We start from the raw sequence: 18,141 nt of genomic DNA, 5'->3' as shown, positions 1-18,141 counted from the left end.
TAAGCAGCTCCCCTCCATGGCCTCTGCATCAGCTCCTGCCTCTAGGTTCCTGCCCTACTTGAGTTTCTGTCCTGACTTCCTTCAGTGATGAACAACAATGTGGAAGTATAAGTCAAATAAACCCTTTCCTCCCCAAGTTGCTTTTGGTCACGGTGTTTTACTGCAGCAATAGAAGCCCTAACTGAGATATGGGGTCTCATTTTATCCCAGGCTCACCTCAGATTCTCTATGTTGCCAAGAATAACCTTGAACTTTTAACTCTCCTGCCTCTGTTTCCCAAGTGCTGGGATTAATGGCAGGTCCCACCACATCTGGCTTATGGCAATGTAACAAAAGGCTTCCTGTACGCTAGACAGGCACTCTCTTACTAACAGGGCTACACCGAGCCTAATGTTTGTTTTTAAGAAAATTTTCCTTCTCATTGTATGAGATCCAGATACACCTGCTCTTTAGCTCACACGGCAGCAAGCTCCAAATACAATTTGATTCCGGGTTTAGAGAACTGAATGCCACAGGGGAGCAATCTGTTTCGAACCCTAAGCCAACCAAACAATCCCAAGCTAAGAATTTACAGACATCTGGATTTCTGTGAAGTCCAGCTATGGAGTTTTGAAATGCACTCACTTATTCTGCAAGGAAGGAAAGCACACTCCCGTTTTTAATCCTACACAGCCAGCAGGCCCTGATTTGTACGCCACTGCTAGCTACAAGGGTCTCCATCTTGTTACCTCGTCACGGGCAGCACTCACGATTGCTCAGTCTTATCCATTACACATCTGGGTATCAAACTGAGTAAATGTCTCTCTGGAGACTCTGCTTCAGTGCCTGTACAGACTTTGTTTCTCTTGCACTGGCTTTCAGTCCATGCTTTCTTTGTTTTATTAAACTGGAGGGGGTGTAGATTAAGATGGAGTTAGGCTATGTAGCCCAGGTTGGCCCTGAATTTACGATTCTCCTCTTTTTTTTTTTTCTGGGATAACAGGTGTGTGCCACTACAGCCAGTTGTTTAAGTTCTGATTTCTTTTGTTAACTTCATACTCTGAACTAGATTTTAGATCTACTGGGGTTGTAAATATAGTACAAAGAATTTATATAGACCTTTCAATCCAGTTTGTCCCAATGGTAATCCAGTACACTCATCAAAACTACCAATTACTTGGCTTTCACCAGCCTTTTCCACTAATGCCTCTTTTCCACTCAGTGTCTAATCAGGATTGTAGACAAGCTTTCTCTTTGGGGGCTAAAAGAAGGCAAACTCATAGGTGTTGGGAACAATTTATAGTGCTGAACTCTTGAGCCCAAAAGGGAATGCCATCATATCCGTACCAAAGTCCTGAATCCAAGACACCTCATCAGGGTTAGTGTCAAAACTGCATGCCTTACATGAGCACTTCTTACAATCGGACAAAGGGATCTGACAAGGGGGTTATTTTTAGCAAGTAATATCATTAAGGTGACGAATCGAGAGGGACGGCCTTCCCTGTCTCTTGTCTCTGCTTCATTTCTCCTCAAAGTGTATTGTAAATTTTCACTAGAGACTATAATATTTAAGTAAAACATAAACACTGAGAAACAAACACCCACACCCACAGGAAAGGGACTGTGCAATGTGTGGTTTTGTTTGCTGAAATTAAGTACCAGCTTTCAGTGGTTCAAGTTAATGATTCCTCAGCTTTACGGTGGTGCAAATGATACACACTTGGCAGAAATATATTTTGGATTATGAGTTTAGGTCTTTTTCTGGGCCAGAGATATGTAGTCCCATCTGTGTATGCCACTATTATCCTCATTCTAGAGAAACAGGGACAGGAAACAGAGTGGAAGAGGTCAAGTAAGTTGTCCAAAGTCACAGAGCACTTCAATGGTAGACAGGAGTCAAGCCCAGGTCAGCCTTAATAAAGTTACTCCTTTTAGGCAGCATGTCAAACCGCCCCTTGAGCTCCTGCCACTGTTCGGACACTGCTAGATGTTAGAGGTGCAATGCTCAATTCTTACAGCCTAGTGGGAGGAGACGCCTAAACAGCCCCCTCTTGCTCTCAAATATTCCTCGGCTTGGTTACAACTAAAGATAATTAGGCTGGGCAGTGGTGGCACACACCTTTAAATCACAGCACTCTGAGGCAGAAGCGGGAGGATCACTGAAAGTTCAAGGCCAGCCTGTTCTCCATAGCTAGTTCCAAGCTAGCCAGGGTTATATAGCAAAACCCTATCTCAAAAATTCCCCAAACACATGGTTTAAACTAACACCTTGAAATGTTACATTTTTTTCAGGTCTTCAGACTAATAACCTCTGCCCTCTAAATACCTTGAGGTTAGTAGTTATGAATGTATATATTTTTTTAAAAAAATCTGTGTATGAATGTTTGGCCTGCAGGTAAGCATGTGTAGCACAGGCATACCTGGTTCCCACAGAGGTCAAAAAGGGGGCCAAATCCTCTGGAAGTAGAGTTACAGATGGTTGTGAGCCATCGCGTGATACTCGGAGCTGAACCCAGGTTCTTTGCAAAAGTAACAAGTGCTCTTAACCACTGAGCCATCTATCTCCGCACCCCACAAATGGCTTGGGACTATTTACGATATATCGCCCCTCCCTTGTGAGGCTTCTAGCCAGATGTGGATAAACTCATCCAGCTGGGTTCTTCTGAGGAAAATGAAAAATACAATGTGGAAATCTATATGTTAGTGGAATAGAATCTGCTGAGGGGAAATGTGTGACGTCTCAGAAATAATAGCTATGTTCCACTTCAAGTGTCCTCCTGAATTTGTACTAATTGGCAGATTCTAAGAAAGTTGCCAATGGTTCACGACTACACTTTGTGGGCCAGCTTATGTTCCTAAGAAAAATGACTAATGATCCTAGGAGTTATAAATTTTAATTGGATCTTAAGGGTGCAGGGTTAGAAGACTTAAATCTCAGTAAATGGCAATCATTCTCTTCTCCAGCCGGAAGACAGTCAACCTCATCAAACGCTCTTAACCCCATGGTCCTCAGTGCTGGACACTCTGTAACCTTCAGTGTCTGTGTGGTCCCTCCAGAGACTACGACAATTTAATTAGTCAGGGTGGGGTCTAAGCCTTGGAAGTATGAAAAAAAAAATCACTGGAGGCGTTTAAGGCACAGACAAGATTGGGAACTGTTGCCTCAACCAGAGGATAGTAATTATGGCTGCCCATCAGAATTGCTTCAGGAATCCTTTAAAAATTCATATACTGGGTTGGAGAGATGGCTCAACTGTTAAGTATTAGGCTCACAAACAAAATGTCAAAAATTTCAGATATTTGGACCATAGCCTATACCAATTAGGTCAGAATGACCACCTCAAGTCCTGTGAGCTATATTGAGATCTGGCCATTATGTCTTACTCTAAGTGACTCCTTGCTGTATTGGACAGTGGCTTTTGAGCTGTGCACTGCCCCAGGAGACTCTATATATTCGAGACAGGGTTTCTTTGTGCATAGCCTTGGTTGTCCTGGAACTCAATCTGTAGACCAGGCTGGCCTTGAACTCACAGAAATTCACCTGCCTCTGCTTCCTGAGTATTGGGAATAAAGGCATGCACTACCACTGTGAGTTCTCTGTGAGTGTGAGGCCAGTCTGGTCTACAGAGCAAGTTCCAGGACAGCCAGAGGTATAAAGATAGACCCTGTCTCCAAAAACCAAAACAAAAGAACAACAAACTTAGCAAGTACACTAGACTAAGGGTGTACCCCCATCACTTGGACTCCATAAAGTGATGGACACCTAACACTGTGATGGCATGACCCCATACCCACCTATCATCTGATACCTGGCATAGCCATGGGAAAGACCAATGATTCCCTGACTTGGTTTGGCCCCTTACTGTTGAGGAAGCCTATTCAATTGCCTGCTCATCCATCTATTTGCCCATCTGGGCCTAGCCCTACCCCACCAATTCTTGCTCTCCGCCCAGTCTGCCTTTTAACCTAACAGCTGAACACTAGTTTTGCTCCAACACTTGAGCAGCTGCCTCCCAGTGCTGGTTGGTTCATTGTCTTGCCAACATAGATGTTTTCTGAGCCCACTACTGAAACCTCTCAAACTCTGTGGCAGCCTGTTTAACTTGTATTCATTCTGGAACCCATACACGTACACAGAGATATATGGATGGATCTGTGTGCTGTATGCCATGATAGTCAGAAAGATTGGAATAAACGAACTTGCATTCATCTCACCCAGGCTTCCAAGGTAGCTAGGTTTTGTGACAAATTGACATTAAAACTGCTAAACCTTGTGAGTTTATTCAATAAATTCTGACACTGTGGAATGGCACGAACATGTTCCTCTACATTTCTAGTGACAGCAAACCAGAAGGCTTTTAAAAGCACCACTGAAGGGACATCAAAATGGCTCCGTGGATAAAGGTGCTTGCGGCCAAGTCCGACAACCCGAGTTCAACCCCAGGCACCACATGGTGGAAGGAGAGAATTGACTTCTCCAAGTTGTCCTCTGACTGCCACATGCAAGGTGCGGCATGAGCACACACGTGATTAGAATGTACAGACGAGTCCGGGAAAAACCGTGGGAGCTAAAACTCCAGAAGTGACACAAGAGCAATGGCAAAAGCAGAGTGGTGGCTCACACCTGCAACCCCGGCACCAGAGGAGCTGAGGCAGGAGGACACTAACGAGGGTGATACAGCAAGACCCTGTTTCAACCCAACAACAACCAAACAAATGGGCCATTGCAAAACTGGCGCTTTAATTTTTAAAATAGACCTCTTTTATTACATGCATTTATGTATTCAGGAGGTGCACATGGGGCGCTCAGAGAACAGCCTGCCAGAGTTAGTTCTTTCATTCCACCATGTGGGGCCTGGGAATTGAACTCACTGCCTTGGCAGCAAGTGCCTTTATCTGCTGAGATTAGTGAGAAGCAGCCAGTTCTGAAAGCCAGGAAGAAGCCTGAGGATAAATAACTTAAAACAACTGTCCTACTTTAAGATGAAGGTGGCCTCACTTTCTCCACGAGTGTATGAGGGTTGATTTTATGACTCGTCTAGAATTACCAGCAGCTGATGGCATGAAACCCCATTTCGTCCATACCCACTGCCGTCATCTGTTTTCTACTGCTGAGATAAAGGCCAGGACCAGAAGGAACTTGGGGAGGAGAGAGTTTATTTTAGCTTACAGATGGAGGAAGCCAAAGGAGAACCTGAAGCAGAGACCGCAAAGGAGTACTGCTTCCGGGCTGGTTCTCGTGGCTTGCCCACTTTGCTTTCTTATACCTCGGATCACCTGCAGGGATGACACCACCCACAGTGAGCTGAGCTGCCCACAATAATCATCAACCAGGAAAACGCCCCAGAGACACACTCACGGGTCAGCCTGATGAATGCTATCTTCTCCAGCGGCTCCCTCTTCCCACAATAACTCTACTTTGTGTCAAGCTGACAAAACAAACAAAAACAACAACAAAAACTTACCAGCATACCCACCAAAACAATTATGGAAGACATGCAAAACTAAATGCTTTATGGGGACCCAGAGCGCTATCCAGAGGCCCTGCCTGGGTCTAGTGAGGAAGAATATCTGCGACCTGATGTGCACTTTTATTTAACACATCAACATACCATCTTGGAGACAAAAACCGAAGACAAGGATTCCCACACACCCATACATGTGTGAGAATTGTCTGGGAAGCTTTGAAAATAGTGGTGCTGAGGCCACACTCATAATGAATGACAGAACTATCTGAAGATATTATGTTCAAAAGCCTGTTTTAAGAGGTTTCCAGGGGCTAGTGAGATGGCTCAGAGGGTAATGGTGTTTGCCACCAACCTTGATGATCTGAGTTCCATCCCTGGTATCTACACAGTAGAAGGAGAAAATGAACTCCCGCAAGTTGTCCTCTGACCGCCACACTCATGTACACACATACAAACGAGTGTCACAAAAGGTCCTTCGGTGCTTTGTGTGCAACCAAGGCTGAAAGTTAGGGGTTCTGTAACTCGAGTATGCATCAGCCATCACCAGCAAGTGATGGTAAAACACAGATCTCTGGATGCCAGTCCCAGAGGACCTAATTCAGCTGAATGAAGGCTATGCTTCTAACTGGCTCAAGTGATGCCAAAGCTGCTGGTCCAAAGAACACACTGGAAAAGTAAAGCCCCATCTAGAGTACTGGTGTTCAGCTTTGGCAGCATATTAGAATCACAAAATGTATGGAGGGTACATGTTAAGAATAGTAATACCTGATGTCCCAACCCAGGGAAATTGATAAAGGATACACAACTGAAGGTTTTTAACCATAAATAAAAATACTTTTAAAGTTTGCAGGCAAGTGAATGTTGCGCAGATTAAGTCAGTCTTGGAAAGACAAATACCATGTTTTCTCTCACATGTGATTCATAGACTTTAAATATATATACAATTAGATATGACCTAAAAGTAGAATCGAGAACTGTCTAGGTGATGAAAAGAAAAAGAAACTAACATGAATGGAGTGAGGAGGCTTTGCAGGGGGAAGAGATGGCCAGTGTATAAATGTATTTTCGAATGAAGATGTCCTTATGTAATGGTACCATACATGCTGTGTAAAGACAAAGTTGTTAAAGAAATCTCCAAGAGCAATAGCCCAAATAGCAAAAGAACCCAAAAGAACTAAAACATGTTTAAAAAACAAAAAGAAAACATCCTTATGAAATACAAGCTGTCTAATAACTATGTGCTATGACAAAATGTAAAGGAAGAAAAGAAGGCTGATCCCTGGGCCTTTCCCCGCAACAATCAATCTGTGTGTAGTCCAGACTGGCCTTGAGCTCACAGCTAGTCTGCTGCATCCGTCTTTCAAGTTACTGGGATTACAGGCATAAGCCTCGAAACCCAGATCCCTTCTAATGTTTTTAAGTGAGTATGTACTGTCCTGTGTAGTGTGTGTATTTCTGTATACAATGTTGTCTTGACATCTTGATTAACCTTGTGGCTAAAGATTCCACCAGTCCCCGCAGGGCTAGTCAATTCATAAAGACAGAAAGGGCTGAGCCCAAAGCTATGTTAGTCAGCATTCCATCACTGAAACGTGATTCCTAAGATAAACAACTTGAAAGCTTGTTTTAGCTCACATTTCTGGTCCACGGCCATTTAGCCCATTGCTTTTGGGCTGGTAGCAAGTCACATCAGCAGGACAAAGGAACATATGGTAGAGAAAAAGCTTATCACTCCATGATAGCCAGGAAGTAAAGAGAGGGAGAGGAAAGGAGCAGGATCCCAATATCCCTATCAATGATCTAATTTCCTTCCATGAGATCACAGGTTCTCAAGCTGCAGGTCACAGTCCCTTTGGGATCAAATAACCCTTTCACAAGGGTGGTATATCAGATATTTACATTATGATCTGTAACAGTAGCAAAATTGCAGTTATGAAGTAGCAATGAAAATAATTTTATGTTGGGGGGGGTCACCACAACATAAGGAACTGTACTAAAGGGCTGCAGAATTAGCAAGGTTGAGAGCCACTGCACTAGACCCTACCACCTAAAAGTTCCATGACCTCCCAATGGTGTCTCCCACAGGCGAAGAACAAGCTTTTGACACTTGGGCCTTCAGGAATGTTTCCAGATCTAAACAACAATATCTCTGGAGAATAAAACAACCATTTTAGATCATACTTCCTGCAACCACCCTGAATACCCAGAAAGGCAACACTCTTCTACCTTTAGCGTCCCAGGCCAGGTGGCAGACACTAGAGGCCACCCCTAGAGCTGAAAGACCTGCCAAAACTGCTCAAACTAGTTGGACATAAACTGCTGTCACTTCTCCACCTTTCCTGAGGAAAACCCAAAGAATAACACTGCCTGAACCTTTCCCTCATATCTGCCTTCTGCCTGCTGATGATTCTGGTGTCTTCCCTATGTAGACCTGTGGCAAACTTCATACTCTAGCACTATGAATGTATACTGTGCTGTGTTCTTGAATTCCCATGTCTCTTCTTGCTGCTGCACCTGACTATCTCCGAAAGCAATGCACAACATTAGTTGTGAGTAGTGGCACATAGCCATAATATAATTCAATATAATATGAGGGGTAAAGATCAGCCTTAGCTACATAAGGAATCTGAGGCCAGCCTTAGGCTAATTGAAACCTTGATTCAAAACACCAACAAAGCAGGCTGGAAATGGACCTCTATTGATAAGAGTATTTGCTTAGCATGGGCAAAGCCCTGGGTTCAATTCTCCAGCATGAAATAAAATTAAGTCTGATTGTACACACATGAAAATGAAGCAGAACTCAGGAGACAGAAGCAGGATGATGAGAACCTAAAGGACATTCTTGGCTGTATTGTGTGGAGGACAACCTGGAATACATGACACCCTATGGTGGTCTGAATGACAAAATCCCCCATAGGCATAGATTTGTATGCTCAGTCCCAGAGGCTGCACAGCCCAGAGACCTAGAATAGAACCAAGATGATTGGCAAAAAGTCACGGTGATGATGTCTAATGACAGTCTGCTATACTTGCTGCCTAGCCCAATGGTCATCAACCCAGAAACTAACGGAAACAGACACAGAGACCCACAGCCAAACTTTAGGCAGACCTTGGGAAATACCGTTAAGAGGGAGAGGAAGGATTGCAGGAGTCAGAGGGGTCAAGGACACGACAAGAAAACCCACAGAATCAACTAACCTAGGCTCACGGGGGCTCACAGAGACTGAACTGACAACCAGGGAGCTTGCGTGGGACTGACTTAGACTCTCTGCACATATGTTACAGTCGTGTAGCTTGGTCTTCTTGTGGGACTCCTAACAGGAGCAGGGACTGTCTGGCTGCTACCTGCTTTTGGGGACCCTTTCCTCCTACTGGGTTACCTTGTCTAGCCTTAATAGGCGAAGAGGTGTCTAGTCTTACCGCAATTTGATATGTCAGGGCTGGCTGTTATACATGGGAGGCTGCCCTTTTCTAAAGAGAAAGGAGGAATACTAGATAGGGGAGGGTATTAGGTAAGGATCTGGAAGGAAAGGAGGGAGGGAGGGAAAACTGATGGGGCTGGGAAATAAATAAGAAAGGAAGGAAGGAAGGAAGGAAGGAAGGAAGGAAGGAAGGAAGGAAGGAAGGAAGGAAGGAAGGAAGGCAGGCAGGCAGGCAGGCAGGCAGGCAGGCAGGCAGGCAGGCAGGCAGGCAGGCAGGCAGACAGACAGACAGACAGACAGACAGACAGACAGACAGACAGACAGAAAGAAAGAAAGAAAGAAAGAAAGAAAGAAAGAAAGAAAGAAAGAAAGAAAGAAAGAAAGAAAGAAAGGCACGGCCTTGTTGGGGAAGGTGTGTATTGGGAGGAGGCCTTGAGCTACTGCTCTTGAACCTTGCCTTCCTTTGTGCCACCACACTCACCACCGTGATGAGAATGGGCTAACCCTTCATAACTGCACGCAAGCCCCCACTTAAATGCTTTCTTTTATAAGGGTAGCCTTGTTCATGGTGTCTCTTCACGGCAACAGTACACTAAGACAGACCCCACCGCAAAAATATACAATATTTTTTATAAGTTTTAACAGCTATCTTCTTTTGAGAAGCAGTCTACTTTCAGAGCATTTAGAACTAAGACAAACTTTAATTACCCGTTGAGCTGATTATTATTTTGTAAGTCTGGCCACACATGCTAACTTCCTTGACTTCCAACCATGAGTATTCAAAATATATAGTATAAATGGCTAGGCAACCACCCAAGGACAATTCCAGAATTGAAAAGTTCATGGACTACAGATGAGTGAATACAGTTGGTCTCAATATCCACTTTATTATAGTGTGTACTGGATTACTAGAGGCTTCTGGCGTTGTCTTCCCCCATAACACTCAGCACAATCAGAAGTATTCAGCCCCTACTTTGAGAGTTTCTTAACCCTTCTGGGTATCTCTACTGACCAATTCTCCTTCTACAGGTAAGAAATAAATGGTGCTACTGCTCCTAGAAATAACCACATTTTCTTTTTAATTTTTTAAAAAACTATTTTGTTAATTATGTGTATTTGCATGTGCGTGAGTATAGGTTTGCGCATGTGAGCGAGTGTCCATGGAGGTCAGAATAAGGTATTGGATCCCCTGTCCTACAGTTACAGGCAGTTGTGAGCAGCCTGACATGGGTACCAGCAATCAAACTTAGGAATTCTGCAAGAGCTATATGTGCCTGGGTGATGCTGAGCCGTTTCTTCTGCCCTGGACATAAGCACATTATCAAAGGACATTTTAGAAGTGTCAAAGTCTAGACAACCTAACTGCCCTGTAATCGCTACATAACATTGTCTGCTTTGTGTGTATGTAGTGTGTGTGTATATATATGTGCGTGTATGTATGTATGTATTATGTACCTGTGACTACACTTGTAGAGGCCAGCAGCTGATAAACATTTTCCAACTCCTTTTTTTGAGAAAGGGTCTCTCACTGAAGCTGGAGCTCACTTCTTAGCTAGACTAGCTGGTCAGGAAAGCTCTCAGGATCCCCCTGTCTCCAGTTCCTAGCACTGGAAAAACAGACCTGTTATGTGAATGTGAATGCTGGACTCGAAACTCAGGTACTTGTTTATGTGCAATAAGTAAGTGACCTACTTAGCTTCCCCACCCCACCCTTTTTTTTCCCCCAAGACAGAGTTTCTCTGTGTAGCTTTGGAGCCTGTTCTGCAACTCACTCTGTGGATCAGGTTGGCCTTGAACTTACAGAGATCCACCTGCCTCTGTCTCCCAGTGCTGGAATTAAAGGCATGTGCCACCACCGCCTGGCTCCCTAGCCCCTTCTTCTGCTTTGTAAGAAATCCAAGGAGTTTGGAGCGTTCAAAGCTAGGCAAATATGGGTAATCCCAAAGAAATATGACATGCTATAGTTCAATCCACCTCAGAGGAGGCCAGCTAAACTCTTGCTGGGGATACAAAGACTGGTTTCCTGGGAGACACATCCATGGTCTCCAATGCAGCAACAGGCCAAACCTGATGACGTCCCTGAAACTTCAGCCTTAGCAGCCTGCAGTCTCCTAGCCTTATCGAGTGAAGAGGAGTACCAGTTCACAGTGTGGGGTGTGGGGAAACAAATCCACGGGTACAGCTTCTCTCAGGACAAAGGGTTCACCGAGGAGCTTCTTAGCAGAGTTTGGAGGACAGCACAGCCTGTAGAAAGAGACCATAGGATCAGTTCACAGAAAAAAAGAGAAGCAACTACCGGACTTAGAATTGAAGTTCTTCCTCTGTAGTCACACAGGCCCATGTGTCTGGCATCTCCACGACTCATTATTTCCATGTAACTGTTTCACTTAGCCATCTTCCTCACTAGAGTACAAATGTTCAACTTACAGTGAGGTTATGGCCCAACAAACCCATTGCAAGCCAAAAATACTAAATCAAAATGCATCTAAAGTACTGCGAGCATGCTTTGGTTGTCAAAGTATCTGAGTTCAATGCCCAGAATCCATGTAAAAATGTAAAGTGTGTTGGCATATGCTTGCAAACCAGTTCTAGGGGCGCAAAACCAAGCAGATCCCTGGGACTCACTGCTGGCCAGCCTAGCCTCCTGGGTGAAATCCAGGCCAGTGAGAGAGCTGTGTCAAAACACAAGGCAAATGGGTCCTGGGGAAACAACACCTTTAGGTTGTCCTTTGGTGCATACACACATGCACATAAAAATGCATCCAAGTAAAAGACTGGGGTAAATCTCAGTGTCTGAGTTAGAGCATATGATTAGCATGTACAAATTTCTGGATTTGAACCCCATACACACACACACACATATATATATATAATATATTATATATAATTTATATATGTATGTAAGGTATATATTATCAAACATCACGGCTTACATTCATAAGACCCTAAGACAGGTACCCACTAAACTCTTCTAAAAAGGTTGTTCCAATTTCTACCAATTCTTTTATAGTTTTACACTATCAGCTTTTTTTTTTTTTACCATATGTACACAGTATCTTGCTGAAACTGAAACTGCTTTGCCTTTTTGAGGACATGTTTAGTAATTTTCTCAGTGTGATATCTAAATTCTAGGTTTAGTCTTAACCACTGCATTTTAAAATTCACTGTTATTATATATAATGTGCAGTATAATGAATACTTTCATCTGAGTCAAAATGGAATAACATTAAGAGGTGCACAAGGTAATCTCCTTTGCCATCTCTCATATGTCCCCAGTTCCTTGTTTTTAAAATATTTTTAGATTTATGTAATTTTCATGTGTATGAGTGTTTTGCTTGAATGTATGTATATACACAACATGCATGCCTGGTGTCTGGGGAAGTCAGAAAAGGGCACCAGGTCATCAGAAATTGGAGCTGCCCATGGTTATGAACCACCACATGGGCACTGGAAACCAAACTCGAGTCCCTCTGCAGGAGCTCAAGTGCTCTTAAACCCTTAGCCAGTTCTACAGCCCTGTTCCCAGTTATTTCTAAACAGAGACAATTAATTGTTATTAGGGTCTATTTCTGAAGGGGGGGTCCTTCCATTAATTCATTTTTAAAGATAACATACAAAGTGATGGGCTTCCTTGAAATATTTTCATGCATTTATATCATATCACTCTCATTAATTTTTCTCCTCCTCCACCCTTCCTTGTGCTTCCTGCCTTTCTGACTGAGTCTCTTCCTTTCCCCAGAGAGCTCCCCCTTCCACTTACCATAGTTCCTTAAGATTCCCTTGCTAAGCCAACAGCTAACATCAAATTAAACAAAGAGAAACTTAAAGCCATCCCACTAAAATCAGGAACACGCCAAGGCTGTCCACTCTCTCCATACCTCTTCAATATAGTTCTTGAAGTTTTAGCAATAGCAATAAGACAACATAAGGGGATCAAGGGGACTCGAATTGGAAAGGAAGAAGTTAAACTTGCATTATTTGCGATGATATGATAGTGTACATAAGCGACCCCAAAAACTCTACCAAAGAACTCCTACAGCTGATAAACACCTTTAGTAATGTGGCAGGATACAAGATCAACTCCAAAAGATCAGTCGCCCTCTTATACACAAAGGATATGGAAGCAGAGAGGGAAATAAGAGAATCATCACCTTTCACGATAGCCACAAACAGCATAAAATATCTTGGGGTAACTCTAACCAAGGAAGTGAAAGATCTATTTGACAAGAACTTTAAGTCTTTGAAGAAAGAAATTGAAGAGGATACCAGAAAATGGAAGGATCTCCCTTGCTCTTGGATTGGGAGGATCAACATAGTAAAAATGGCAATTCTACCAAAGGCAATCTATAGATTCAATGCAATCCCCATCAAGGTCCCATCAAAATTCTTCACAGATCTTGAGAGGACAATAATCAACTTTATATGGAAAAACAAAAAACCCAGGATAGCCAAAACAATATTATACAATAAAGGAACTTCTGGAGGCATTACCATCCCTGACTTCAAACTCTATTACAAAGCTACAGTAATGAAAACAGCGTGGTACTGGCATAAAAACAGAGAAGTCAACCAATGGAATCGTATAGAAGACCCGGATTTTAACCCACAAACCTATGAACACCTGATTTTCGATAAAGGAGCTAAAAGTATACAATGGAAGAAAGAAAGCATCTTCAACAAATGGTGCTGGCATAACTGGATGTCAACATGTAGAAGAATGAAAATAGATCCATATCTATCACCATGCACAAAACTCAAGTCCAAATGGATCAAAGACCTCAATATCAATCTGAACACACTGAACCTGATAGAAGAGAAAACGGAAAGTACCCTACAACATATGGGCACAGGAGATAGCTTCCTATGTATAACCCCAGCAGCACAGACATTAAGGGCAACATTGAATAAATGGGACCTCCTGAAACTGAGAAGCTTCTGTAAAGCAAAGGACACTGTCATTAAGACAAAAAGGCAGTCTACTGACTGGGAGAAGATCTTCACCAACCCCGCAACAGACAAAAGTCTGATCTCCAAAATATATAAAGAACTCAAGAAACTAGACATTAAAATGCTAATTAACCCAATTAAAAGATGGGGCACTGATCTGAACAGAGAATTCTCAACAGAAGAAGTTCAAATGGCCAAAAGATACTTAAGGTCATGCTCAACCTCCTTAGCGATCAGAGAAATGCAAATCAAAACAACTTTGAGATACCATCTTACACCTGTCATAATGGCTAAAATAAAAAACACCAAAGATAGCCTTTGCTGGAGAAGTTGTGGAGAAAGGGGTACCCTCATCCATTGCTGGTGGGAATGCAAACTTGTGCAACCACTTTGGAAAGCAGTGTGGCAGTTTCTCAGGAAAGTCGGAATCAACCTACCCCTGGACCCAGCAATACCACTCTTGGGAATATACCCAAGAAATGCCCTATCATACAACAAAAGTATATGCTCAACTATGTTCATAGCAGCATTATTTGTAATAGCCAGATCCTGGAAGCAACCTAGATGTCCTTCAATGGAAGAATGGATGAAGAAAGTGTGGAATATATACATATTAGAGTACTACTCAGCGGTAAAAAACAATGACTTCTCGAATTTTGCGTGCAAATGGATGGAAATAGAAAATACTATCCTAAGTGAGGTAACCCAGACCCAAAAAGAAGATCATGGGATGTACTCACTCATAATTGTTTTCTAGCCATGGATACGTGCCACTGAGTCTATAATTTGTGATCATAAAGAAGCTAAACAAGAGGGTAAACCCAAGGAAAAACATATAGTTATCCACCTGGCTATGAGAAATAGACAAGATTGCCGGGCAAAAAATTGGAATCTTGGGGGTGGGGTGGGATGAGGGTGAGGGGAGATGGGGAGAGAAAAGTGTGAAGGAGAGGATGAGGGGAACTTGGGGAAACGGGATGATTGGGGATAAAGGAAGGTTGCATAGGAGAGCAGGGAAACTCAGATCTTAGTTAAGGGAGCCACCTAAGGGTTGGCAAGAGACTTGAACTTGGAATGGCTACCAGGTGCCCAGGGCAATGTCCCCAGTTAGTTCCTTGGGAACCTGAAATGAACCTATCCTATAGCCATACTGATGAATATCTTGCATATCACCATAGAACCTTCATCTAGCGATGGATGGAGATAGAGACAGAGACCCACACTGGAGCACCGGACTGAGCTCCCAAGGTCCTAATGAGGAGCAGAAGGAGGGAGAACATGAACAAGGAAGTCAGGACCACGAGGGATGCACCCACCCACTGAGACAGTGGGGCTGATCTATTGGGAGCTCACCAAGGCCAGCTGGACTGTGACTGAAAAAGCATGGGATAAAACCGGACTCTCTGAACATGGCGGACAATGAGAGCTGACGAGAGGCCAAGGACAATGGCATGGGGTTTTGATCCTACTTCATGTTCTGGCTTTGTGGGAGCCTAGACAGTTTGGATGTTCACCTTCCTAGACCTGGATGGAGCGGGGAGGACCTTGGACTTTCCACAGGGCAGGGAACCCTGACTGCTCTTGGGACTGGAGAGGGAGGAGAAGAGGAGTGGGGGGAGGGGGAGAGGGGCGGGAGGAGGGGGAGGGAAAATGGGAGGCGGGGAGGAATTGGAAAATTTTTTCAATAAAAAAAAAAAGATTCCCTTGCTATTTTATATTCTATACCCAAACTCACACATACATGCACAAATACTTATAATGTAGACTTCATTTATAAGAGAAAACATTTAGCATTTGTCTTCCTAAGTTTGTCTTATTTCACTTAACATAATAATATCCAGTAATCAAATTTCCTGCAAATGTGATTTCATTCTTCAAGATTTACTCTTTCATCATGTGTATATATATATATATGTGTGTGTGTGTGTGTGTGTGTGTGTGTGTGTATGTGTGTGTGTGTGTGTGTGGTGCATGTAAGTGCACACACATGCAAGCATGCATGTGAACACATGCAAGTACATGCATGTAAATGGCTGCCCAAGGAAGCCAGAGGTGTTCGAGTCCCATGGAGCTGAAGTCACAGGTGGTTATAAGCTGCCTATTGTGGGTGCAGGTAATGAAAAGTCAGTTCCTCTACAAAAGCGGTACATTCTCTTAACTGCAGAACCATCTTTGTAGCCTCAATTTAATTGCTCATTATCAGTGTCTCATATAACTGACTAGAGTCTCTCTATGAAAGTATAAGCAAGCACAAATGCACGTTTTTCTCATCCTTCAAATTAACTTAGTATATGAACAATTCTATACCTTACTAGTTCTATTTAGTGACAACCTTATCTCAGAACTTAAATCAAAAGCCACAAAAATATACTTGACTGTACTTCAAAAGACACTATTGAGCCATGTATTGTAGCGCACATCTTTAATCCCAGCACTCAGAGGCAGAGGCAGGCAGAACTCTATGAGTTTGAGGCCAGCCCAGTCTACAGAGCAAGCTCTAAGATAGCCAGAGCTACACAGTGAGTAGAGACAATGTCTCAAGAAGACAGATGGAGAAGGAGGACGAGGAGAAGGGAGAGGAGGCAGAGGAAGAAGAGGAAGAGGAGGAGGAATTGGGGATGTAGCTCCACAGAGATGGAGTACTCGCTGGCTTGTATGAGGCGCTGGATTTAATATCTAGCAATACCCATGAACACAAACAGAGACGTGTACACAGAAAACAAAGAGAGGACAAGCAGAGAGGGATTTCTCCAACTCATACACTTGACATGGAACTTCTAGCAGACATACAGAAGAATTCTAAAAACTCAACAGTAGAAAGTCAACCCAGTTAAAGATAGACGTAAGATCTCAATCTTGTATTAACCAGCAAATATCTCAAGGTTTACAACTGACTAAAAGAGGAGCTGGGAAAGTAGCTCCCTTGGCAGACTGCTAGTCTAGCCTGCACAAAGACCTGGGCTCAATTCTCAGCACTTCATAACCAGATTCAATGGTGCATGCTGGTAATCCTAGCATGCTAGCACGAAGGAGATGAAGACAGGGGGATCACAAATTCAAGGTCAATCTGGGCCAGCATGGAATACGTGAGACCCTATCTCCAAAGAAAAATGCAAAGAGATATATTAAAAAAAAAAAAAAAAAACCAAAACTCTCGGCCTAGCAATGGTGGCTCACACCTTTAATCCCAGCACTCAGGAGTCAGAGGCAGGTCTGGTCTACAGAGTGAGTTCTAGGACAGGCGGGTACTTGGAGAAAACCCTATCTTGAAAATACAAAAACAAACAAACAAAAAGAACCATTCAAAAACCTTCAGCCATTGGGGAAATGAAAAGAAAACCCACAATGATATACTGAATTGCCATCTTTTTTTTTTTTTTTTTTTTTTTGGTTTTTCGAGACCTGAATTGCCATCTTAAGGGGAAAAAAAGCAGCAACCAGAGCTTAGGATATACCTCACTGGAAGAATACCTGCCAACCAGGACACAGGTGGTCCTGGGAGTCATTGCCAGCACGGCAAAATATTTTTTTTTAAAGTCAATAACGAGACTTTGTGAAGGTACAGGAGAAATATAGAGAAAGTGGAATGCTCGTATACTACTGTTGGTACAATAGGGCAGCTGTTTGAAAACCAAGCGAAGCTCCTCAAAGGGTTCAACTAGTTTCCATTACGGGCCAGCAATTCCCCTCCCAGGTCTTTCTCAAAGAGAAATGAAAGAAAAACTTGCACATGAATATTCATTGCAATGTTATTTATAAAAGCCATCAACCCATGAGCAGATAAGTAAGAGACAATATATATATACAATATTATTCCCTTTTAAGGCCAAAAAAAGAAAATGAAAGACCAATAAATGTTTAAACACAGATGAAATACCAGGCAAAGCCTTAAACAGAAGGCACATTACGGGCTGCCTAGGGTCAGACAGCAGGGGTGGAGCTAGGCAGTGATGCTAAAAGGCACAGGTGGTTTTTTTTTTTTTTTTTTTTTTTGAGATGACAAAAACAATCTGGACTTAGGTGGTGATAATGGCTGCATGAGTTTGAAAACAAACCAACCACAACTCATTGAACTGTATACTTAAACAAAAAAGATATCCTGTCAGTGGTAGCGCACACTTTTAATCCCAGCACTCTGGAGGCAGAGGCAGATGGATCTCTGTGAGTTCTAGGTCAGCCTAGTCTACAGGAGCTAGTTCTAGGACAGTTAGAGTGGAACACAGAGAAACACTGTCTAGAAAAAACAAAAACAAAAAAAGCAAAAATGAGAGAGGGGAGAAAGAGAGAGAAAGAGAGAGAGAGAGAGAGAGAGAGAGAGAGAGAGA

General features: G+C 43.0%; 1 protein-coding gene across 4 annotated transcripts in view; it reads right to left on the bottom strand.

Moving 5' to 3' along the window:
- Window positions 1-9,773: 9,773 nt before the first annotated feature.
- Trmt2b (tRNA methyltransferase 2 homolog B) overlaps window positions 9,774-18,141 on the bottom strand; it is a 54,297-nt gene continuing 45,929 nt past the window's right edge. For all 4 annotated transcript variants that reach the window (XM_057759812.1, XM_057759811.1, XM_057759814.1 and 1 more), the window contains one exon: window positions 9,774-11,113. In XM_057759812.1, the coding sequence (XP_057615795.1) occupies window positions 10,987-11,113 (127 nt within the window). In that variant the 3' untranslated portion in view covers window positions 9,774-10,986. The remainder of the gene's footprint in view (window positions 11,114-18,141) is intronic.

Source organism: Chionomys nivalis, chromosome X (assembly GCF_950005125.1).
Source record: "Chionomys nivalis chromosome X, mChiNiv1.1, whole genome shotgun sequence".
In the NCBI taxonomy this organism is placed as follows: Eukaryota; Metazoa; Chordata; class Mammalia; order Rodentia; family Cricetidae; genus Chionomys; species Chionomys nivalis.
Note: the sequence above shows the minus strand (reverse complement) of the source record. Positions and strands in the feature narration are given on the sequence as shown.